Source organism: Dichomitus squalens (assembly GCF_000275845.1).
Source record: "Dichomitus squalens LYAD-421 SS1 unplaced genomic scaffold DICSQscaffold_23, whole genome shotgun sequence".
NCBI lineage: Eukaryota > Fungi > Basidiomycota > Agaricomycetes > Polyporales > Polyporaceae > Dichomitus > Dichomitus squalens.
In genome coordinates this window covers 141,871-164,404 of record NW_006766905.1, presented here as the reverse complement: position 1 = coordinate 164,404, position 22,534 = coordinate 141,871, and the positions used below count along the sequence as shown (strand labels likewise).

The window sequence follows — 22,534 nt, the reverse complement described above, 5'->3', positions numbered from 1 at the left end:
CTAAATGGTGCACCCTACAGTGACTCTGCGGCCGCCTCCTGTGGGACTGGCCCACTATCCCCACATATAACAGGCTCGGCACGAATTCTCGTCTTCATCTCCATCTCCCTTGGACTTCTGTCTTATCCATCTTCCCCTCTGCGCCCCGATCTCCATCACATACTCGTGCTCAATACCCTCTGCTACGATGTCCGCTGGCCTGAAACTCTTACCGCCTTTCCGCGCTGACCACATCGGCTCGCTAAAGCGCCCCGCGAAGCTCCTACAGAAGCGCAAGGAGCTTGACGAGGGCAAGGCGACGCTCGAGGAGCTTCGCCTCGTCGAGGACGAGGCGATACGGGAGATCGTCCAGTTGCAGCGCGAGGTCGGGATCAAGAGCATCACCGATGGCGAGTTCCGCAGGTGCGCTATCGGGTCCTTCCATTGCTCCATCTGTGTCTTTGGGAGGGAGCGGGTCCTGACGCCGCGGCGGCGCGCGCAGGCACATGTTCTTCGACGGGGTGTTCGACAACCTGGACGGGATGAAGTTCATCAAGCCTGGTGAGTCGCAGACCGTGTGGCCTGTCGTGACTTTTTCAGCCATCGGCCCCCGGTCGTTCACACCATATCGTGCTCTCGCCTCAACACAGTGCCTCCTGAGATGTTTATGGACTACGTGCCGGACATCGCCGCGTTCAAGGTGCACAACTTCAAGGGCGCGGACTCGTACATCTGCGTGGTGCGTGTTCTCTCGCTCCGGCGTTAGAAGCGCTCGCTAACCCCGCGGCGCGCGGCGAACGCAGAGCAAGCTCAAGCGGACGAAGCAGTTCTATGTACCCCAATACGAGGCACTCAAGGCGCTCACGGCCCCCGAGGTCTGTTGGAATCTCCGAAGCCGAACTTCAATTTCACACATGCTGATATTCCGCTCGCTTCGCGCCAGGAACACAAGAACCTCAAGATTACCATGGCGGCGCCCGAGTGGTTCCACCTCAGGCACGGCGAGTACGCGTACCCGAAGGATGTGTACAAGAACGACGGTGCGCGCTTTTTCTCTTAGCGTGAATCTCCGGGTTCTGATGAACAAACTGTTGCGCGCACGCACGTAGAGGAGTACTTCGACGACATCGCGCTTGCGTACCGCCAGGAGATCGCGGAGCTTTACGCAGCGGGCTGCCGGAACATCCAGTTCGACGACCCGCTACTCGCCTACTTTTGCGCTGAGTCCATGATCCGCGGCATGGAGGAACGCGGCGTCGACCACGTCGCCCTCCTCGACACGTACATTGCGACGTACAACAAGTTGCTCGCGGAGAAGCCCGCGGACATGACCGCCGGGCTGCACCTCTGCCGCGGAAACTTCAAGAACGGGATGCACTTCTCCGAGGGTGGATACGACCGGATCGCGATCAAGCTTTTCAGGGAGATCAATGTGGACTGCTATTATCTGGAATACGACACGCCGCGCGCGGGGACGTTCGAGCCGCTCCGGTGGCTGCCGCCGAACAAGTCCGTCGTTCTGGGGCTGATCACGTCGAAGTTCCCGCAGCTGGAGGACCAGGAGGACTTGATCAAGCGGGTGCACAACGCGGCGAACATCATCGCGGACGGGGAGGAGAAGCGCTCGTTTGAGGAGGCGTTGAACCAGTGCGCATGCTCCTTTGCTTGCGGGCTTTGTGTTGGGTTTCGGGACGTGTGCTGACGTACTTGTGCGGTGCGACAGGATTTGCATTAGCCCGCAGTGCGGATTCGCGTCGCACGCGGAAGGGAACCTCGTCGACGAAGCCGGCATGCGCGCGAAGCTGTCACTGGTCGTACAGACCGCCAAGAAGCTCTGGAAAGACGCATGAGATTCTTCATACGACTTGCAGGAAGCTGAGATGTTGCGAGTCTAGGGTGTCAATGGGTACAGATCCTGCTCTGTTGTGCAGCATGACTCAACCCAGTGTGTATCAGTAGTAGTGGAATGTGTCAAAATACCAGTGTACATGCTTCCTGTGCAATGTGATGAGTTGTCGCCCTTCGTTCACGCCGCACGCGGTGGCACGTGATGAGACGCGAACTAGCGCACAGACGCGTCGTCGCGCCTGCAGTTCTTGCCCTTCCTCCTCTTGACGTCTTACCCCCAACCTGAACGGAATCTTTCAGCCTGATTATATCAGACGATATTCTCAATCCTATGTTGATCCCCATCAACATCGACTTACCGGGTCCCTCCACTCCTCGACGCCCGAACCTGCCTCCCCAACTGATCCAGTTCGGCACGGACGAGCTTATCCTCATCGAACTTCAGGGCTCGCTGGAAGTAGAGGGGAACAGGGATGGTCAGCTTGTGGGCAAGCTTCTAGTGGACGCGGTGACCGTGAGTCATCTGTAGTGAAAATTGGCCCACGGCGACGCTGAGCCAGAAACGCCGTGGACGCAGAAGAAGCCCACGCTGGTGATAGGCCACCATCTCTTGGAAGGGAAGATGGTGAGCCTCAACAAGCCTCTAGCTGTTCTACATCGACACGACGCCCGGGCCTCGCATGACGGCGCTGACGAGGACGCGTCGATGGACGTGGATGGGCCTCTCAAGGGCGGGGAGGCGAAGAGCTGGGACATGATCGCGATCGTGAAAAGGAAGATGGTGTTCTCAAAACGGCCCATGCCCATCGCAAGCAGCACAAAGGGAATTACGACACCGTTGTCGCGAATAGGGAGCAAACCGTGATTGGCTGGATTTTCAGAGTTAACGTGTATCTATAGTAAGTGCGCCTTTCGTTTTGACATTGTGCTGTACTGACGTCGCTCTTTCTGCTCAGTGATGTTGTACCTCATCTACCTGATATGATTGCGTCTTGTTCACTGCGCATCTGCGTACTGAATGCAAGTCGGGTCTCGACTGGGTTGCTCCACATTTACGACGGCCTGCCACTGAGCCTATAGCAACGCGCTTGGGACATCGTTTTACGATACGAGTGTAGAGTCTCAGAACCAAACGGCCACTCCTCTGGTGAGCCCACTTGTCTTGCGTAGGGCTATCCTTCCGCATCAGTGTACCAGGCGTATTCCTGAGCGAGCCGTTGATCAAGGTGGTCGTTCTCTCACTGCTGTATACCGATGCACTCTTCACACCGGAACTAATGGGGAATTCTATTGTCAGGGCTCACCGTGCAAGGTTCTGTCTACAAGGTCCCAGTCAGAGGTTCACACTGCCTCGTTTACGCCACGACACCGCCACGTGAGAACGCGTACGAGCGCTGTTTATACACCTTCTATCGCGATCCCCGTGCAGCGCTATCCTATCCTTGTCTCCCAACCAACACGTTCACCCGCAATGGCCAGCGCTGAGGACGATGCCGCCTACAATATCTATAGCAGACAGCTCTTCCCCATGCGCCATGGGTACCCGCTGTGGCACCCAGAGATCGAGCGCGGGAAGGGCCTTGAGATGCGGATCGGAGACGTTGGGTACCTGAAAGGAGGGGCCTTCTTCCGTATCTTCAACGCCACTCTCCCCAGCGATCATCAAGACCACAGTGCATACGGTACCCCTGACAATCACGAGCCCTTCAGGATCAAGCCAATCCTCATACACACGCATGACGTTATCGAGTCTCATCTATGCAGCCGCAGTGTGCTTTCTTACGATTATGAGGGCAGCATCACTACGTGAGTCCATATTTCAATGCACCCAAGTGGCACGAGCTGATAACGAGCGCCCTGCCCTTTGGCCCGTCTTGATACAGCGTTGCGACTCCCGTCGGCGCAGGCATGAAATTCCATTGCTCACAGGAACAGGGTGCGTTCGTCTTCATGAACGTCGCCGCTGAGAAGACGATGATGCACGCCACCACCAAGCTCGCGCCCTTCATGCGGAACAACATCGACAAGTGGCACGACTTCGTCACGGGCACACACAGCCTGGACATCTCCAAGGAAGAGATCGTATTCGTTTCTGGGGTGGTCAAGACGGAGGACTGGGGCCTGGGGGCGTTCATGAACCAGGCGAAGGGTGGCGCCGTGGCGTTCTCGGCGCAGGTTCCGTTCTGCCAGGGCGCGTTCTCAGTGCAGATGGAGAAAGGGCGGGCGATGAACGTGCAGATGCGTACGAAGCCGAAGCCCAGCAATGCGAGCTTCGTGTCGAGGCCGAACTTGCTTCTGGAGAGTGCGGGGGGCTCCAAGGCTTCGGCCGCGTCTTCATCGCAGGGATACAGCGGGGTGGTCCCGGGCGAGTGCAAGAAGAATCAGACGTTGTTCTTTCACTACTACAAGATCAAGAATCGGCTTTGGTTTCGTAAGGGGGTGTTCCAGGCTGCAGCCGGGCCGGATGAGCGGGACCCTGATCACACAGGCGACGGCGAGGATGTCGCTCTCCTCTCGCAGCACAACGAAGAATGGGACGTTGTGGAGGAACCACCTATTGACGAGGTCAGTCCCATGATGTTGTTGAGAGGCGAAATGCTCATTTGGGCCCACTGCAGTCTTACGACCCCGTCGACTACCTTCTCGACTACATCCTGGCTTATCCAATGGAGGTCGGTGGCTATTCATCTGTCGTTTCAGTGTTCGAGTGCTCACTATTTGTAGGACGGTTCAGAAGTGCCGATCGCCATAGCTAGCGACTTGCACATATATGCTCTTTTTGTGAGTTGCTTGTTATCATAACTTCGTCTATCCGCTTATCGGACTGTAGGAAGGCGAGGTTCCGTTAGACATCAAAGGTGCTCTCAAAGAATTGCTTCCGCCAGTGATGTTCGTCGACGATGACCGACAAGGTACGAGAGACCATACATCTTCGACGTTCAGCAGTGACCGCTTGTCTAGTCGCTTGCGTTGCTGTCGCAGAGTGGGCCGAGGATATCCCGGACAGCGATATCGTCTCCAGCAAAGGTTAGTGAGCTGGTACGGTATGGGACTAGGCACGCTGATCTGATTGCTCGCGCTAGCCGCTGGAAAGCAAAAGAGCGATCTTCCCGCCCCAGACGACCCCGGATCACAAGAACGACCTCCGGCGGAGGGTGATGATCCGAAGCCGGAAGGCGAAGACAAAGATGCGCAACCTTCGAACAGCGAGGATCCACAAGCCAACCCTCCCGTGACCTTACATGAGCATACTGGTGGCGTCACCTGCGTCTCATTCTCTCCTGATGGCCGATACATCGCCAGTGGCTCCGAGGATACGACCGTCATTCTCCGCGACGGGACAACAGGTGCCCTCATCCAGAGACTCACCGATAATAACGAGCCTGTATGGGCTCTCGCCTTCTCTCCTGACAGCACTCGTCTGTGCACTGGCGCCAATAATGGTATGGCCCTAATTTGGGACGTCGAGGCGCGCTCCGTGGTCACCGTACTCGACGGCCACACCGGCCTAGTGCAGACAATCGCCTACTCCCCGGACGGCCAGAAGATTGTCACGTCCTCTGTCGACTTCAGTGCACGCGTCTGGGATGCGACGACCGGCACGCTCATTCACAAATACGAGGACCACGGCGCAGTCGTCATGTCAGCCATCTTCTCACCTGATGGCCTGTGGGTGGCGACTTGTGGCGCAGACTACAGTGCGAAGATATGGCACGCCGAGAACGGCACGCTCCATCACTCGCTCGATGCACACAAGGGCGTCGTCTGGTCAATCGGGTTCTCCCCCGACAGCCGCCGCCTGATCACAGGTTCGGATGACATGACGAGTCGTATCTGGCGGGTCACGGATGGCGAAGAGCTCGTGATCCTGCACGAGCACCAGGGACCTGTCTGGGCCGTCAGGTTCTCCTCCAACGGCAAGTACATTCTGTCGGCATCGAATGACGCCACGATCAAGGTGTGCGACTCGTTCACGGGCGAGCGCAAGCATGTGTTCAACAGGCACGACACGCTTGTGAACGCGGCGGTGTTCTCGCCCGATGGGAAGTGGATCGCGTCGAGTGCAAGCAATAACGTGGTGATGGTGTGGAACACGGAGACGGGCAAAAACTTGCCTGTGATGGAAGGGCACCTTGACAAGGTGACTGGGTTGCAGTTCTCTCCCGATGGAGAGAGGCTTGTGTCGTGCTCGGATGATGGTAGTGTGCGTATCTGGACGCTGCCAGATAATGCGGATGGGATTCTAGAACTCGTCCCTGCGCCAGAGACAGTGCAGCAATGAGTAGCCGTGCAGAATTCCTTCGTGTCGTTTTTCTTCGTCATAGCTAGCCTGCCAGTGCGTTCACTTCGATCCGGAAGGATAACTACCCCATGTATTGAATACCAATCACCATACCCCGGAGGCATGCTTTGCGAGGTGTGGGGTGGTAGAGCTTGTGGAGCTGTCATAGCCATGCGCCGCTTATGACCATGTGCGTGCTGAAGTATATATTTCACCGGGCTGGTCAGTCTTGAGTTGATAAGGGTGTGAGAGCACAGTTTCGGGCTGCATCGGTAGAGAATCCGCAATCCTCTCTATGGACAGATCGACGGAGCAGAATATTGCAAATTCTTGTCTTCATAGCCTAGGAGATGACAAGAGAGATACCGTGGTGAGTAGTACACGGTATTGAAAGCGCCCGGAGTGAACGGCAAATGCCATTCCCACGCATCACTCAACGCTGATTGGTCCACGGGGTAGCATGGGGACTTGCCAGAGAGCCGACTTGCAACGTATTAAATGCTCTTCGGATACTCATGCACATGTACAAGGCTCTCTCAATTTCCTCTTCAATATGCTATGAGATAGTCCACTCAAACCAGACAGTCCCTCAGTGCAAAGCGATTGCGGGGCGGGAGCTTGTTGTCGTTGATGCCCGGGCCTCGCAGTGTCTGCTACGACGCGCCCTGTATTTGGCGTGTTGCACAGGGCTCCTTGATTCCGGTGAGTGGTCTTGCTCCTGTATCACAATGCTGCAATGTCATACATTGCGTTCCAACGAGGCATATATTAGCGTTGCCCATCAATGCCCGATATAAGCGGGCGAGGCGAACCCGCAGTGAGAACACAAAGGCATAGTCTCGATCAATGCATATCTCGATCATTTCCGCGGCAATCGAGTTGTGTCAGTGGCACCACAAAGTTACACAACGACTAGGTTCCTTCCCCGCCCATCCGCAATATCGTGCTCTCCCTCGATGGTCGCTATCGCCTGCACAATGACCTCCAGATGTCTGGGAGCGCTCATGCCGAACGAATGTCGATCCGTGGCAGCAATTGCATCTCCCACGCGCGTGCGGCATCAAGGGCTTCGCAATGACCTCAACGCTTTGTGAGCGACCATTCCATTTGAATTGGAATATGATATCGGAGCCGCGTTCATTTGGTGCGGCGCTGCGTAATGCTACTCGATGCGTCGATCGCAAATAATCTAAGGCCTGGGATCCGAGATCCCGGTCGGAGGATCGCATGCAAGGATTGGAAATGAGGGAACGAAGTAGGTCATTTTGTGCCACTGGATATTCTCCGCTCTGATTTATGGCCGGTACCATGCCCGTCTACAGCCTCTGGAGACACGACGTAGCGCATCAGACCTGGGTTTGCAACGAAGTCTCCGCCTACCGGTCCTGCCCGAGTCCTTTATGTGCTCCCGTTGGGGTTGGAAGCCTGACCTCGTCGTATCCCGCACAATCCAGGACCGCGGAGCACGCCTTGGGTTGATCCTCGGCTGTCGTCATGTATCCTGGCCGATCCATCTCGACGTGTTGTATCGCTGCGGTTGGTGGGCTCGGATTTGGAAGATGATTCTAGCAACCTTCTCGACACACCGCTGGGCATTCATGATCGACGCAGTCCCTCTCTCCGGCAGCAGTTGCTAAGCCAAGGCATGTTGTCACCCGACCCGCCGGGGCGGCCGGGAGCCGCCCATAATATTTCATGTCTACACCATGCTGCTCCATCCATGTCAAGTCATCGATGAGAGCCCCTTATCTCAGCGGCGATAGTCAAACGTACGATGAGGGAAGCGGAGGACTAGTGCACCGGGTCGTGTTGGCACGTTGTCCAGTGGCCGATCGGTGCGGGGCGGACACCCAAGCTTGCGACCGCCTCATACGAGGCTCCGTTCTTCGCATGGGGAAGTAGACTCGGTGACAGGGCAATCCATTCTGCCTCTCCATGCATCACGCAAATGATCCACGGTCTGATCAAGTTTGGCGTTCGGAACGACAGACAAATTTCGAAAGCATGCACGGTCGCAGACATGAGGCGCGGGCATTTGACATGCACTTGGATTGACCTAGACCGGGGGAACGAACGCACATGACAGCGATAGCAATACGACAAGCGACGAGCGAGATACAGGATCATGGTACGAACTTGCACAACAACACGGGTTACAGCATACGGTGAAAGTACGGAAATCAAAGTCGAAAAACGATGAGCCCACGTCCGACACCAGCGACCTCATACCGGTCGACATTAAGGGACTAGCTGACTCAGAGTCCACAATCGACGCGCGGCACGAACCAGGATTAGGCTCGGGCCTAGCAACCAGCGCGGCGGAGGCGACGAACTGCCGCAGCGTTCACCCATCCTCCGGATCGTCCTCCAGCACCGTCCAGCCCGGATGCGGTTGGACGTGCTCGCGCAAGTCCTGGAACGCAGGCCGCAGCCTCGGCGTCGCCCCAGGGCCCCGTCCCGCACTGCACCCGCACCCAGGCACGTCGCACGCCTGCCCGCCCGCCTTCGCCTCCCCGTCGGTCATCGCGCCGCCGCCGTCAGACGCGGCCGACAGACGGTGCGGACGGGTCCTGGGCGAGGGGTACGGCCGCACCCTGCGCGACTCGGGGGACGACTCCGCACGCGGCCGGCGACGATCGTGCACCGTGCTGCTGGCAGTGGCAGACGCGCGCTCGCCCCTGACGTACGATTCCTGGCTCGCGGTGGGGGCGTGCAGCTCGTGCTCGCCATCAAGCTCCTCTGGCTCGTAGTCTTCGTAATCGTCCGCGGACCACGCGGGAGACGCGCGCTCGCGCTTGGGCGCCTTGTCGCCGTCGCCGTCGTGCGCGTGCGGTTGGGGCTGGTAGTAGCCGTGCGGGTGCTGCGCGTACGACAGGCGCGAGGGCGAAGAGGGGCGGAAGGAGCTCGCGGGGAGGCTGCGCGGCGTCGGCGGGAAGGGGGACGTGACGGCCGAGACGGGCGAGGGGAGCGGAGAGGGAGAGGGCGACGGAACGGGCGAGGGGGAATAGGACGCAGAGCGCGACGGCGAGCGCGAGCCGGAGCCGTACCCGGACACGGGCGTCGACCCTGCGCGGGTGCCCAGGGTTTGCATCTGCGGCTGCGGGTGGTGGTGCATCGGTCCGAGTGGGTGGGCATCCGGAGAGTGCCCGTGCAAGGGAGCTCCGTACATCGGCGGGGGCAGCTGCGAGAGTTGGGATGGGGTGCGCGCCATGCTCGCCGCACCGGACGGAGGCTGAACCATGCGCGCGACGACGTCGCGGCGGCGCGCGGTGAGGTGGTTCCGGTAGTGCCTCCGCATATTGGAGTTCACGTTGAACTTGCGGTTGCAGCCCGGATAAGCGCACGTGAACGCTATTCGTCCGAATGCAGGCCAAGATTGGAGGCGGCACAGAGAGTAAGTACGTCAGTGTCCGTTCTCTATGGAACGCCATGATCTGCACGCACGTTTGGCTCCGGTGTGGGTGTTCACGTGTATGGCGAGGCTGCTCGGCCGGTTGAAGCGTTTGCTGCAGTGCGGGCAGCAGTGTCTGCGCTCGTTGTCGTCTGACGCGCTTGCATTTGCGCTCGCCTTCCCCCGTCCGACCGCAGCGGAAGAGGTGGGCATGTCAGATGCGCTGGGTGCGTCGGCGTACTGCGGCTTCGCTCTCACAGAAGTGCCAGAAGGGATCTGCGGATGATACACGGGGGGCGCTCTCACGGACGAGGGTTCGTGGTACCCCCCTCTGCTACGCGCATCCGGAGTTCTCGACGCAGCATCGAAGCCGAGTCTGCTTTGGCCATGGGAATATGCGAGATGGTGGTGGTGGTGGTGCTGCTGCTGTTGCTGCGTGTACGGCCAGGGCCACGCGCTGGTTACCGCAGACACCACTTCGTCCGCGGGGCTTCTGAAGAGGCTAGAGCTGGCGGCCGGATGGATGCTCGTTGAGTTTAATATGTGGGAGGGCCCGGCCGCTGCGGGCGCTGGGCCGCCACGAGGGAGAGTGTGCTGCAGTGACGCATGGACGTGTGGCGGTGAGATTTGCGCGGAAGACGAAGCAGGCTGATTGCAGCACCCCGACGTGCACGGGATCCCGGACGTGCTGGTGGACGTCGGCGGTGGCGTGTTCCCGCGTGGGTGCGACCTGCCGGGGAGGACGGGGGATTGTCGCGGGAATGAGTGCGAGTCAAGCGGGGGGTTCGGTCGCGACTTGGGAGAGCGAAAGGTGAGCTCGAGATCGACGGTGCAAGGTGTAGGCCTTACCTGTGTGGAGAGAGGCTGGAAGGAGGTCGATGGTTGGTTGTGTTGGGGGAGTGAGCCGCGGAAGAGGTCCTCTGTGGCTGGGATTAGACGCGTGGGCAGGAGGATGAGTGGCTCGCTTGCCTGGGAACAGCTCGTTTAGGCTCGGAAGGCCCTTCTCATCAGACGCGGTGGAGGAGTTGGGGGAGAGGGGGGGCGAGGAGCGCGTGTGGGCCATGAGGAGAGGGTAGGCAGGGGGATGATGCGACGGAGTGGGAGGGGGGGGCCCGGGGTGTATATGTACAGCTGGGGAGCGGCGGTCGTGCGCTCTGCGGAAACAGAAAGGGAGGGGAGTGACGACTGAGGGAGGTATTATAGGCTCTCGCCCCCGGGGAGACGCCGCGCGACGGGGAGCGCGAGGAACGCCGGGCTGGATATGGGCGATGGAATATGGAAAGCGATTGTCTCGTTCGAGATCTTCCCTTCCCTCTCCCATCCCCGCGCCTAGCCCTCCGCATCCGCACCCACAGCTGCAGATGCCGTACTACTCCAGCCCATTTTTTTCTCGTCTTTCTACCGGCCCTGCACGCACGCGAGAGACGCCACGGCTTCGCTACCGTAGCTGCTTCGGCCTCTGCGCCCGCCCAGACCTCCAGCTGCATTCCCAGCCAGCATCAACGCCGGACGGGTTTCACTAGTTTGCATTCGCCCCGCCGCACGCGGATTTCCCCCCCCCCCAGTCACCTGTTGACCGTAAATGCCCGTCTGGCTGGCGTCAGTTTGGATTCGCGCTCATCCGCGCTGGACCCGCATATCGCGATAGGCGGTCCACACTCGTGCTGCGAAAATCCGAGTGTGGCCGCTAGAACTCGCCCACATCCGGCGGTGGGTGGATGTGGCCCGTCTTCGGTGGATTGTCCAGAATGCGATGAGCGCCGTTTCGACGTCGATGCGCGCTGCTCGTCCGTCGCCCTCTCACCGCGAGCGGCCGCACACACCGACCAGCTCTGCAGCTGTGCGCGTGCGTGCGTGCGTGCGTGCGTGCGTGCGAGGCCAGTGCCAGTGCCAGTGCCATCGCGGGCTCGGACCCCATCATCGCTCGTCAAGAACTGATCTGCGCCCGCCGGCGTGCAGGACTCACGCTGCCATATACGGCACATGGCCTATGCTCCGGACTGACGATCTCGCTCTTCCTGATATCGCCCATCGCCCGCCGCACATCTTGCGCCTCGCATCAGCTTGTCCACAGTTGAAGCCAACGCAGCCTCCAAGCCCTCCACACCGGGCTGATCGTGCACTCCACCATCCGCGGTCGGGCGCGAGTCCGAGCGGCGAGCCCGCCTCCGGTGCAAGGAGGTCTGTCGCCCGGCGCGATCAGACAGACGAGCCCCTCTCCGCCCGGCAGCTCGCTCGCGAACCGTCACATTCGCGTTCCCGCTGTGGTTGCGAATGTGGGTCCGCGCGAACGATGGAAGCCGGCCAGCGTCATGTCTCTGGAAACCGCGCCATCGCACCTGCTGCTGGCGCTCCCCGCGGTCGTGATTCTCCCGATCGGAGGAGAGGAGGAGGAGGAGGAGGAGTGCGTGCCACGAGCCCGATGGGAAGCGTGGAACGCACACGTCGAGACCGCAGAGACGAGGGACGTCAGTCGGCGGTCGTCGCAGCTGTTGGCTTTGTGTCCCGGCGTTCTTGTTGGGTCGCCGTTGAATGCGAATGGGGGATTGGACACACGCATCCTCCGACACCGTCGCGGAGCGTACGAGATTCGGGCGGACAGGGAAGTGTTGTGGGAGTCTGCAGAGGGCTTGCGGCGCTGCGGATGTCAGTGGCGGCAGATGGCCCCGGGCTTGACCGTGCCACCGCGGCGGCAGGTGTCGTGCTCCGTGCGGCATCCCAAGGCGCGTCTCTGTGTCGAAATACAAGGATGCCTCGATATACACCCCCCGCGAGCGATGCGCACATCACACATCACATCATGTCTGGCCATCCCAAACAGAACCGCCGTAGATTCGAGCGATGCAAGAAATGATAGGATTCCACGACTGCGCAGATGCATCGCGAACGCATAGGAGAGTTCAGGACGCGACTGCAGCAAACACTCAGTACTACGAGGACCGCAGCAGCAGCTTGCCGCACACTCCCCGCGTCCGCCGAGGCCGGCCGGGAGGAGCCAATCTCGACTGGGACGTGCGAGTCTGCGACAGCACGGGGCGCGGATCGCGCCCGCGCTGCGGCCCTCTGATCATGCGGCCCCGCGAGCCCGGTCTCGAGGCATGGAGAGGGCCTGTCGCGCGAGCGTGGCGGGCCGCGGGCGACCGACGGGCGCCCCTGGGCTGACGTGCTGCCAGTGTGGCAAGGATGAGGAAGGCGAGCCTGTTTGGCAGCGCGATCGCGTCCTTGCCCTGCGCCGCGACGGTCGCGAGGAGAACGGCTTGTGTTCTCGTTCTGGAGGCGGGCGCGAGCACATTGGGAGGGTTCGATGACGGAGTTGGGATAGAAGACGTGGGGTGCGCGCGCGCGCGCATGGATGGCTGGAGGTTCGGCGGGCCAGAAGCGTAAATGCACCTAACAGAACGCGCGCTAGTATGTGATTGAGAAGGTGGCCAGGGGACGTCCGGGGCCAGTATGGATATTCGGCTGAGGTAGGTTATGCCGAGCCCCACGTAAAGGAGAATATGGGTTTGTGGGAAGATGGGGGGACGAATGGGGAGCGTGCAGCGCCTGGGGGTCCCCGGATGGTCTAGAGCTCGTGAGTACGTGTCGTGTCGTGTCAAGTGAGTGAGCGAGGATTGTCGCTGATCGTCATCGTCATCTGCTTGTATGTAAAGTACGTACGTACACGGGCCTCTGCCCGATCGGCTCACACCTTGGGAACGCGATCCTCGTCTGCTTCTCCCGCCACTAGTCCTCCACTGCGTCACGCCCCTCCTCCCTCCGTTTCCCCAAGCTCCGACCGGCCCTCGGCCTATTGCACACGTCCTTTATTGCACACGTATGTTTTATTGCACCCACAGCGGATTTCCGATATCACATCGTGATTCTCCTGCGCACATGCAGTCGTCCGTCACTCGTGGATCCACGCCGCGCTCGGCAACACCCACCACTCCCGCGCGCGCGCGCAGGGCGCAGAACCCCTCGTGAGCGTCGAATGGCCAAATAGCCACTTCCCGCCGCCGTGCCGCCGCCGTCGCCGCCTACCGTCTCGGAGGGACCCTCTCTCAGCCGCGCGACCGTTCTCAGGCGTGCGCTCACACACGCACTTCCCCGCCGCGCCCCCTCCTCGAACCGACGGCACAGGATTAGGCAGGGTGACATCCGGCATCTGCGGTACGACGTCGGACCATCCATCATCCATGCCTGCTGCCTGCCCAGATCGAGCGCGGGGCAATCGGGATGACAATGTTAATGGGGCGATTGGACACAGACGCTCGTACATGCTGATTGTCCAGAGCGATGGTGATGGGGGTACCGTCGATGCAGCTGGGGTTGCCAGGCCCACTCCGCCGCCCTGGAAGCCTGTCGACGGTGCGTGAATCAACCAGGTTCGTGCAACGCCGCGCGGCCGGCAACCTAGGCCACCAGAAAATTCAGGGCGGCGCGACCTTTGAAGGCAGTCTCGTTCCCTCTTCGGGCGCGGGGAAGGGGCACGGGTTTGGATGCGGCGTGGCTGCCGTGCAAGTGCACACCGCCGTTGCGCAGCTCGATATCTCTGCCTTCCCCGTGTAGACAGTCCATGCATTTTATGCCTGCCATGAGGCGCGGCCTCGACGGGCAATGAACGGGATCTAGAAAAAAAAAAAGTGCACACCGCTCGGTGTCGTTCGGTGTGCACGCGTGCATGCATCGAATATACTGATTACGCCTGTTTCTTGGTTAAGGTATGCAGCTCGGGCTCGAGCGATGTGTGTCCGGGCAGAACGCGACGCGGCATGGCGCATGTTTGGGAGAGGGGCACGCATGCCTGGGGTCGAGGAATCTCCGGATCGGCGCCCAGGATCGACTTCTCGTGCGGCTGACGAGCAGAAGATCGCCCGCGCCGCTCGCAGTGCGTGTCTCGCACTCGGGGCGAGGCACGAGTAGGGCTGAAAGAGAGCAGTCGTAACGGCACTCACGAAATAGGAGACCTGTACAGGGCTGCCTGATAGCCCGCGGATCCAGAGCGCGCACGCCCTAACAGCACGCGGGGATGTGCGAGATGGGGAGCGAGCATAGGAGCGCGCGAGGAGGGGATTAGCGGGGGGCGTGGCGCGACGCGGCGGTGGTGCGGACCGAGGGGAGGAGAGGAAAGCGTATCGTCGTATCGCACTGCCGCGAGGGCGCGCGGGCGCGCGAGCCCGCGCCGAGTGCTGAGAAGGGCGACGGAACACGCGGACGCAGGCACGGATGTGGGTCGATGGACGGACGTGCACGACGCGAGGGGCTGGGGCTGCGAGCGTTGAGCGGCGGTATGGAACGTCGGGCACGTCGATGCAGGGAAGGATTTGCAGGGGCTAGCGCCCGGTCTGGATCTGCTACTCGCCTGCACACTGGCTGGGGACTGGACGTGCGCGACTGGTCACCGGCCCCGGCCGGGCTGGCGGTGTCCTCGGACGGACGCGGAGTCGCTCGTAGCTGGAAGGTCGCTCGGGGTGCGGATCCTATAATCCACACGCAGTCGTAATTGGGTGGATGTGACTCCAGGCCTGGAAGCGGGAGGTCGCTGTCTGCGATGACAACTGCACTAGGTCGGAATGGGCCCTAGGTCCAAGCGGGCGATACCTGTCGACGAGTCTGCAACTGAGGCCGATGGGCAATTGAATGCTCCCGCGCGCAGATCATCATCTGTCATCGGCGCGCCATAAACATAGCACATACTGTATAAGCAGCCCGCCGGGCCCCACCTGCAGCTGTCTTCCGTCCTCGTCTTCCGTCTTGTATGTTCAGCCTTCCGCATCTTGGTGTGCGTACTCAAATTGCCTTCGGGGTGCCCTTCGCTCTGTTCGCGTCTTCTCCGGCCTTCCGGTGTGTGTGTGTGGGAGCGGCGGCGGCGGAGGGCGTCACCAGATCATCTCGCAGAAGGTGATTCGGTTTGCGAACGTGGCGGGATGACGGTAGGTAGCTGGCGATAACCCTGTGCCCGACAGTAGCTGTACTCGTAGCAGTAGCTGTATTTGGGTTATCGCAGAAGCTTCCCGCCCGTCAGTCGACCGCGGCCGTACTAGGGCTGGGAGAGTTGTTCTTGCGAGGGTTACAGGCACGACGCCTGATCATCTCGAGGGCGGTGACATGCACGTCTCCTGTTTCCTGGTGATGTTCTTCTGTGCGGGCGGAGGGGCCGTAGTGGGCAAATGTCCTGCACGTTCGCGCTGCGAGAGCGGTGGCCCACGGACGCTCGGGATAAGCAGAGCGCGGATGACGGTATCCGAGGAGAGATAGTGCGTATCGGGCGAAGGGAAACACACACAGACGCGGGATGCTGTGCCCAGAAGAAGGTGGCCGGCGGCGCGAGGAGGCGAGCAGAACGGCCGGCGTGAGCGATAGCAATGCCACGAAGCCTGGATCGGAGCCTGTGGGAGTCACCCGTACGGGGAGGGCAGCGACCAAATGGGTGAAGGTGGGGACCTGCGACAATTCGAGGAACTACTCCACCTTCCAGACCAGCTCGGACGCGGTAACCTTCACGCTTCCAGAAGGGGGAGGTGCGGTTGGGCGAATGCGGAGACTGTGCGGTGTGCCTCCGTCGACGTCGGCGGAATATCTTGCGGAGGATCCGCGTCGGCTGCTGCGCATGCGCAGAGGTGGAGTCGGGGGCGAGCAAGCGTGGCGCGAACGAAGGGGCGGGAGAATGGCCACGCTCACCTGCTATCTCAGAGCATAGCTCGCGGGCGGAAATCGGACGCGACGTCCATGTCCGCCCCCCGGTAACGGGGAGAACGAGCGCATGGGGAAGCTCGTGGACGTCCGCCTTCGCAGGGCCAGGGTGCAGGCGCGAATTGCAATTGGTCGGCCAAGTCGCCGCGCCGCTGAGCTGAACCTATTCGCAGGCGGCAGCTGCGTCATAGCGAGTCACGGCCGCGGGCTTTCTGGTAGAGTTAGCGTTCGTGCGAGACATCTCGCCACCGAACCAACGAACCACATACGGTCTCACGGTACACCCATGTCAGATAAGCTGGCTCGCCTAGCTTGAGGAGCGGGAGGCCAATTCCCTGGCGGCTGCGCGCGCACAAGTCGAGTTGCCCTCATGATGCCGTGGTGGATAAGACCCAGGGAGCGTTTCTGTGAAGTCGGCGCATGATCATCGTCGCTGCCAGTTGTACGAGCAAGTGCCTGCTCGCCTCCGGTCACCGGGCAGTCCTGGATCACATGTATATTCGAAGGAAACATTTTCAATGGAGGATGTAGTGGGAGAGCCGAATAGTAGTGGTGACGATGGATCCCCAGCAGATCATCGAACATAGATCCTGGATGCTACCGCTGGCAGCGGCGTCTGTGCTGTCTGAAATCTGTGGGCGAATGGAATATAGAATAATGAGGAGAAGCGCGAGACTGCTCAAGATGGAGGCCCCGCGCGAGCACATGCCACAGTATTGTTCCGAGGCGTTTCGCATCAGGACGCATGCAATCCACGACAGCTGAGGCTGTCATCTGTGCTGATGCGTGGCCACGAATAGGGTTTGCATTGCAAGCTGCCCTGGGCACAGCGAGTCCAAGCATTCTGCGTTGGAAGACAGATGAATGGAGACGTGGACAGGCGAGATGGACGATCATCGAGTCATCAAGCAGGAGTGTCGAATTGCGTTGTGTCCCGAGACGACGCGAATCGAGGCTAGGCAGAGGCCACACGGGCACCCCACAACAGACGGCTAGCGATGTCAACGCGGTGACAAGGCATATTACGACGGTGGCTCGTATGGCAAAACTCGCTTGAGCCCATCCTCGCCTCCGTCGTTCGCGTAGCGACATTGACTAGATTGACCAGCGCCACCTGCGGGTCGAGGTCCTGCATTGCACATGGTACAGAACACGGCATATCGACAAGACAGAAGGGCGTTGCACGAGTCTATGAACGTCTGAATGGAGTCCGCCCTCCCAGCCTGTCACGCTAATCCTTCCCGCGGTTGTCGTGTTTTATTAATTGCCGCCTAGAGCTGACTCGACAGTCGGATCTCGTCCCGGACAATCCATAAAGATGTCAGGCGGGTGAAATGAAGCCTGAAAGGCCTGCCGTTGCTGGCCGTATCTGTCCATGAGCCTTCCCGAATGGTGATCCTCATGTCTCACCTGCCTATGCGAGCCGCAGGGTCGTGGAGTGCGAGGGAAGCGACCTCTGCTACTACGTCAAGACAGGGGGACAAAAGCAAGGGGGCAGTAAACCGGCGATGCCGGGCAGGGCGTGTGCGCACTAGGTCCCTTGCAAGAGCGAGTGTGCACAAGGTTCTGCCAAAACGAGCGACAGCCGACGGCAGGGCCGCATGTAAATAGTCGATGACAGCTGCATGGTTGGGCTCTGGGAAGAGGTAGTGGTCGTAACTCGTGATCTCTCGTGTGCGGGGCTTCAGTCATATCTACGCTCTGTGCGTGGTCTGGTACGCGTGTGGCCTTGCCGCGAGGATGGGCAGCATAGACATAGACAATATGTGCAGAGACAATAGGAGATATGTGAGACGGATTACCGGCGAGGTGGGGAGCGAATGACTGGCGCGAAGTACGTCCAAGCGATCTACAGGCCCAGCTGCATCAGCGAGAGGCGAGCATCGACGCGCCTGGGTTCACGCCACATTCTAGAGGTATTGACATCGCCTTTGATGGGCAGTATGGACGCCGGAGGAACGCCGCCGTCGCATGCGCCCTGACGGGATGCGTGTAAAAGACGGCAACGAGAACAACGACTTGGACGTAGTGCCAGTGCAAGAATCGATGGGAGGCGAGTAGCAGATGGAGGTGCCAATTAATGGAGGCTTACCCGAAGGTGGATTCGCATGCTATCGTGTTGATGCCATTGATAGGGGCGACGTGGGCTATCAAATGTCCAGTGCAAATGGCGTCACGGAGAGCTTAGGGAAATGTAGACACGAGGACAGGGGGGAACGGAGGCAGGCCAGGGACCGTTGGGTTGGACGAGGACACGGCGGTGGAGGCGATTGAGAGGACGAGCCGTCAGGAGAAGCGCCGCCAACGGGATCCGCGCTCGGCACGGCAATTTGTTTGTATAACCGGGATCTCGATCTCCCTCGCACACGGCGCCCGATGCCTCCCGCGGGCAACACGTGTCCATCCAGTACCACTCCGCGAGGCCTCCCACTCCAGTCCCCCCTCCCGCTGTGGCCATTGGCCAGTAGCTTGTTCACACTCAGGCTCAAGCTCATTCCTATTCATCTTGCTCCTGCATAACGTCGCTTTCCGCTTCTTGGCATAATAAGTCCGCTGGGCGGCGGGATCTGCGATGATTTGCGTTGCGCGCCGGCGCTATCTCCAACTTCTTCTGCTTCAGCGCACCCACACGGCCAATTCTTCATCCGGTGCACGCTCAGCAATCGCGAATCGCAGCAGTCGGTCTGTGCCAGACGCGGGCGTCCCTTCTTCCTAGGACCGGACCCATCGTAATGCGCCATGCTGCGGTAGAGTTGCAATTTGGCCGCAGAATCCTCTCGTATGCAGCGCCCTTTTCCCCCTCCGGAGCGACAGGGGCAATGCCTCAAGAGAAGAAGCCTGATACGTGCCACCCAGCTTGTTTTCGGTGCTCCTTAAGCGATGAGAAAAGCTCTGTGGGTGATCGTAGGTGGCCTTCGGTGGGGATGCCCTAGCGCCACGGCCGTCCAATTCCCCCGGTACCAGGCTCGTCTCCGTTGCATGCCGCGGACTTCTGCCTCCTCGAGGCCACGACAAATTATGCGCCTCTCGTAACCGTATACCATTGGGATCCGACCGGCGAAGATGCTTGGTGAGCATGAACCGCGTGATGGAGTCTGGAGAGCGTTACGCTGACTTCTGGACACATGCATGGTCCCCGGGTGGCAATCGGACGCTCGCAGAAGTTGTCATTGCCGTTATGTCCCAATACGCCATCCCATTGTTGGGCTGCGATGTCGCATCCAGATGTTGCGAGAGTGAACATACAATGACCAACGCGTGCGCCGAAATTACATTAGAAAGATTAGCGCTCACAAATCTCGGCAGCTGTTCTTACTGCCCAGCTCGACTTGGGCTAGACCGTAACTCCAGCGTGTTACGAACTCAACTATTGGAATTGACTTGGCTACAACACCACAATATCGACGGCAATCGGACTCCCCAGTGAGGTCGATCGCCTCTGATGGTCCGGAGTACGAAGAATATTTCACATCGGGATTGAACCGTAGGAATACGCAAAATAATAGGCAATGCATCTCAATCCCTCTCCAGCGTCCGGTCTGAGTGGAGTCTGTCATGACATAGTCTGTACCCTAGTCTCTTATGCACTCAAGAGGCACAGAGCATTGCTGATGCTTCTAACTAGGGTAGTCACGCTTTCGCCTCAACGTTTCTGTCTACTCTCCGTCGTTGGTCGAGGAGGTGCCTACATTGTGAGTTGATACGTCTCGAGGTTCAGCCTGGCCGCTCATATCAATGAGCCATTTCCCATCTATAACCATAGCGGCGAAGCACCGCCGGTCGTGGCGCCGCCTGTGACAACTCATCTTCAAGGCCGTACGCTTTCGAAGGCGGGAAGCGTCCTGTTCGTCTCCGATGACGAGCGGATATCACCTAGTGGCGAATCTATCGGGCGTCCAAGAATCTGGGACACCACTGGTGGCTCTCATCATTCTGGCCGCCGCTGCAGTTCGTGTGCCTGAACGGATGCGTAGGTATCGGCAGCCAGGGTGCAAGGGACGAATTCGACCGCTTCGAGAAGGTGCACCCGGTCCTCATTTCAAGTTTCCTCAACCTCATCGACCCTATCGCAGACAATCGGGTCGTCGCTTTCCTCAAATGAAGCACTCAAAGCTTAGATTACGTCCCTGGAACAAACGTGATCGTCGCAACGCCTCAATGGATCGGCAGGGAATTGTCAAGTGAGAACGCACTCCGCCCTCTACGTCCAACCACCCTATCAGATTGAGCGCCCGCTAACTTGATGGGTAGCCGCCCACTCTAGCGGTACCCTTTGCTATCGCTAGTGCCCAGGCATTGTATGATAGGACAGTGTTTGGCCGGCCTTTCCTATGGTCACCGCGCCCGCGATTGTCGATATTGTGGTCGGTGCCATTGCGCTGCATGGGAGAGGGGGATACCACGACGGAGTGTCCGCGACAAAGGCCGCTGTCGCCTATGAGCGAGGTACATCCATCGTCGTCTCTCCCTACCCGCGCACACTCACGATAAGCTTCCTAGCCATGTCTTCCAAGGCTTCATCTCGCCTCTTTTCCCCCTATACGCCGTCAAGGGGAAGACCACGCTGTGAGCGGCGGTAGGGAGGGTTAGGGTTATGGCACTACTCTTGGGGTCGCAGGTGTGTATCCGCTGAGCACAATCTGCGGAGCCCTCAACGCAGGCACAGTGCGTGGCATCCACCTCAGTGCTCATATGAATTCGTTTGCAGCCACTTCATCCCACGGAACTGCAGTCCAAACCTCTGTTCGTCATCTGTACTCAGAATCCGCTTGTCGTGTTCTACTAGTCATACGATGCAGCAGGCGTTCGTTACCGCGTGCGTGCCGCAGCAGAGCCGCCAAAGCCACAACTTCATTCCCTAGCCACTGCATACCTTGTTCCATATCTGTCAACACCGCCATCCTAGGACAGCGGAGGGCGCGGAGCTTACACCACAATCAGAACAGCAAACTATCACGGGTATCGACAACACCGGCCATCTCCTCATCTTCCATCCGCATCATCATCTGCATCGTCGCATCGTCACATCTGCATCTGCGTTGCCTCGAGGCTGTTCCGAGGCTGTTTCAACACGACAAGCGCCTTCATGCGTTGTTCTGTTGCGAAGACCCCGGCGCTGCCATCGCCGGAAATCCGCCAGCTCCGCACCAGGCTTTGGTGCCATGCCGAAATCTACGGGCTCCGGGCTCTGCGCGGCGCCTGGACCATGAGTAACCCCCTCATCAACTTGACCGGAATCCGACCTCGCCTCCGACGCGACTGCTCGCTGTTGGGTCTGGTGCGCACACGCCACTCTACCTGCGGCGGGAGAAACATTGGGCGAGGGGTGTTCGTTCACCCTCTGGACGCACGTGCAGGTGCGTGATCTCTCCTCTTTCTCGCTCTGCCTCGGGCGGGTTAGGGTGGGACCGAAGATGTTCATTACTTTTTCCCGGATGCGTAGATCGCAGCGAGAACACGAGTGCCTCATGCCGTATCTTGAAGATAAGACTTCTGAGGCTTCCGTCACGTTCCTATCGCCTGTCGCGATGAGGTGGCATGGCATGTCCGCAGGCTAGGTTCTGTGTTGTACGGTCGTCATCCCAGAAGGCCAAGTCTTCCGTGTTTCAGGCCCGGCGGCAGGTGCAGGCATACTCACGAGAAGGGTGTGCCCATCGGGTCGGAAAAATAAGTCTCCCTCGGGGACGGTTCGGCCTTGTCTGAAGCGTCAGGATAATTCTGCGGGTGGTGGCCGCTCTAGATTATGTGGAACGGCTCCGCACGCCTGAAGTGGTGCTCTCGGTTCCGGAGGGGAACATCGCGCCTGAAGCATGATGCACGCGGCGCAGGTTGTCGGGCGAGGCGCCACTATCCGACTTGCATTACAAGGTCGTGCTCTCCTCAGTCTCTCATCGGCGTTATCGCCGACGGGAATGTACTCACGCTGCCAATGTGAGCACCACATTGAAGGGTTGCTTTCCTGCTCGATGCTACCGTCAGCGCCACAATGCGCAGACGGCCTAAGTGCTCGCTCCGACAGAATGTGGTATGACCTAACACGTCACGGGGCTTGTGCCTATGGATGGGCAGAATGTGGAGCTTCCGCGGGGCTTGCGAGTGTCTCGCGGTGAATATAATCGCCATATGACCAGCCATTCGAAATCCGTTGCCGTGAGGTTTCTGGGAATAATCGGCTTTGCTGAGGATTGTGTCAACAGTAGCATTGATCAATCTTACATTCTCTAGCATCCGCTAGTTTGACTGCATGTAGGGCTTTGTTCGGAACTTGAACAGCGCCATATCTCGCGTTACCAGGGCTTCAGGTGATTGCGTTCAGTTGATCAGTGATTTCGCTATCTCGCTACGGCTTTTGTGCTTTG

The 22,534-nt window shown here is 59.5% G+C and overlaps 8 protein-coding genes across 8 annotated transcripts; 5 read left to right on the top strand and 3 right to left on the bottom strand.

The window, feature by feature from the left end:
- The first annotated feature begins 142 nt into the window (after positions 1–142).
- Positions 143–1,998, top strand: DICSQDRAFT_88440 (UROD/MetE-like protein). The gene is made up of 7 exons (XM_007367148.1): positions 143–402; positions 482–540; positions 630–718; positions 783–854; positions 923–1,019; positions 1,089–1,626; positions 1,703–1,998. The coding sequence occupies exons 1-7, from the start codon at positions 188–190 to the stop codon at positions 1,827–1,829; spliced, it is 1,197 nt and encodes a 398-aa protein (XP_007367210.1). The 5' UTR covers positions 143–187; the 3' UTR covers positions 1,830–1,998.
- A 124-nt stretch (positions 1,999–2,122) lies between these two features.
- On the top strand, positions 2,123–2,692 carry DICSQDRAFT_108000 (uncharacterized protein; the record flags this gene model as incomplete). Its single annotated transcript, XM_007367147.1, has 2 exons — positions 2,123–2,341; positions 2,408–2,692. Exons 1-2 carry the CDS (start codon positions 2,159–2,161, stop codon positions 2,690–2,692), a joined length of 468 nt encoding a protein of 155 aa, XP_007367209.1. The 5' UTR covers positions 2,123–2,158.
- Positions 2,693–3,312: 620 nt separating this feature from the next.
- Positions 3,313–6,219, top strand: DICSQDRAFT_155969 (WD40 repeat-like protein). The gene is made up of 7 exons (XM_007367146.1): positions 3,313–3,633; positions 3,711–4,392; positions 4,446–4,499; positions 4,552–4,608; positions 4,658–4,739; positions 4,789–4,854; positions 4,911–6,219. Exons 1-7 carry the CDS (start codon positions 3,356–3,358, stop codon positions 6,107–6,109), a joined length of 2,418 nt encoding a protein of 805 aa, XP_007367208.1. The 5' UTR covers positions 3,313–3,355; the 3' UTR covers positions 6,110–6,219.
- A 3,164-nt stretch (positions 6,220–9,383) lies between these two features.
- DICSQDRAFT_33224 (uncharacterized protein) lies at positions 9,384–9,641 on the bottom strand (the record flags this gene model as incomplete). The annotated part of the gene is made up of 2 exons (XM_007367145.1): positions 9,384–9,460; positions 9,554–9,641. Coding segments are annotated over 2 exons (165 nt in total), but the record flags the coding sequence as incomplete, so codon positions are not given.
- A 905-nt stretch (positions 9,642–10,546) lies between these two features.
- DICSQDRAFT_155967 (uncharacterized protein) lies at positions 10,547–12,982 on the bottom strand. The gene has a single exon (XM_007367144.1). The coding sequence runs from the start codon at positions 12,215–12,217 to the stop codon at positions 11,489–11,491; it is 729 nt and encodes a 242-aa protein (XP_007367206.1). The 5' UTR covers positions 12,218–12,982; the 3' UTR covers positions 10,547–11,488.
- Positions 12,983–16,146: 3,164 nt separating this feature from the next.
- Positions 16,147–16,710, bottom strand: DICSQDRAFT_155966 (uncharacterized protein). The gene is made up of 2 exons (XM_007367143.1): positions 16,445–16,710; positions 16,147–16,383 (listed from the first exon to the last, which is right to left on the bottom strand). Exon 1 carries the CDS (start codon positions 16,686–16,688, stop codon positions 16,449–16,451), a length of 240 nt encoding a protein of 79 aa, XP_007367205.1. The 5' UTR covers positions 16,689–16,710; the 3' UTR covers positions 16,147–16,383; positions 16,445–16,448.
- Positions 16,711–16,714: 4 nt separating this feature from the next.
- Positions 16,715–17,462, top strand: DICSQDRAFT_155965 (uncharacterized protein). Its single transcript, XM_007367142.1, has one exon. It carries the CDS (start codon positions 16,921–16,923, stop codon positions 17,230–17,232), a length of 312 nt encoding a protein of 103 aa, XP_007367204.1. The 5' UTR covers positions 16,715–16,920; the 3' UTR covers positions 17,233–17,462.
- A 1,197-nt stretch (positions 17,463–18,659) lies between these two features.
- DICSQDRAFT_137851 (uncharacterized protein) lies at positions 18,660–19,848 on the top strand. The gene is made up of 3 exons (XM_007367141.1): positions 18,660–19,245; positions 19,337–19,738; positions 19,801–19,848. Exons 1-2 carry the CDS (start codon positions 19,239–19,241, stop codon positions 19,600–19,602), a joined length of 273 nt encoding a protein of 90 aa, XP_007367203.1. The 5' UTR covers positions 18,660–19,238; the 3' UTR covers positions 19,603–19,738; positions 19,801–19,848.
- The last annotated feature ends 2,686 nt before the right edge of the window (positions 19,849–22,534 follow it).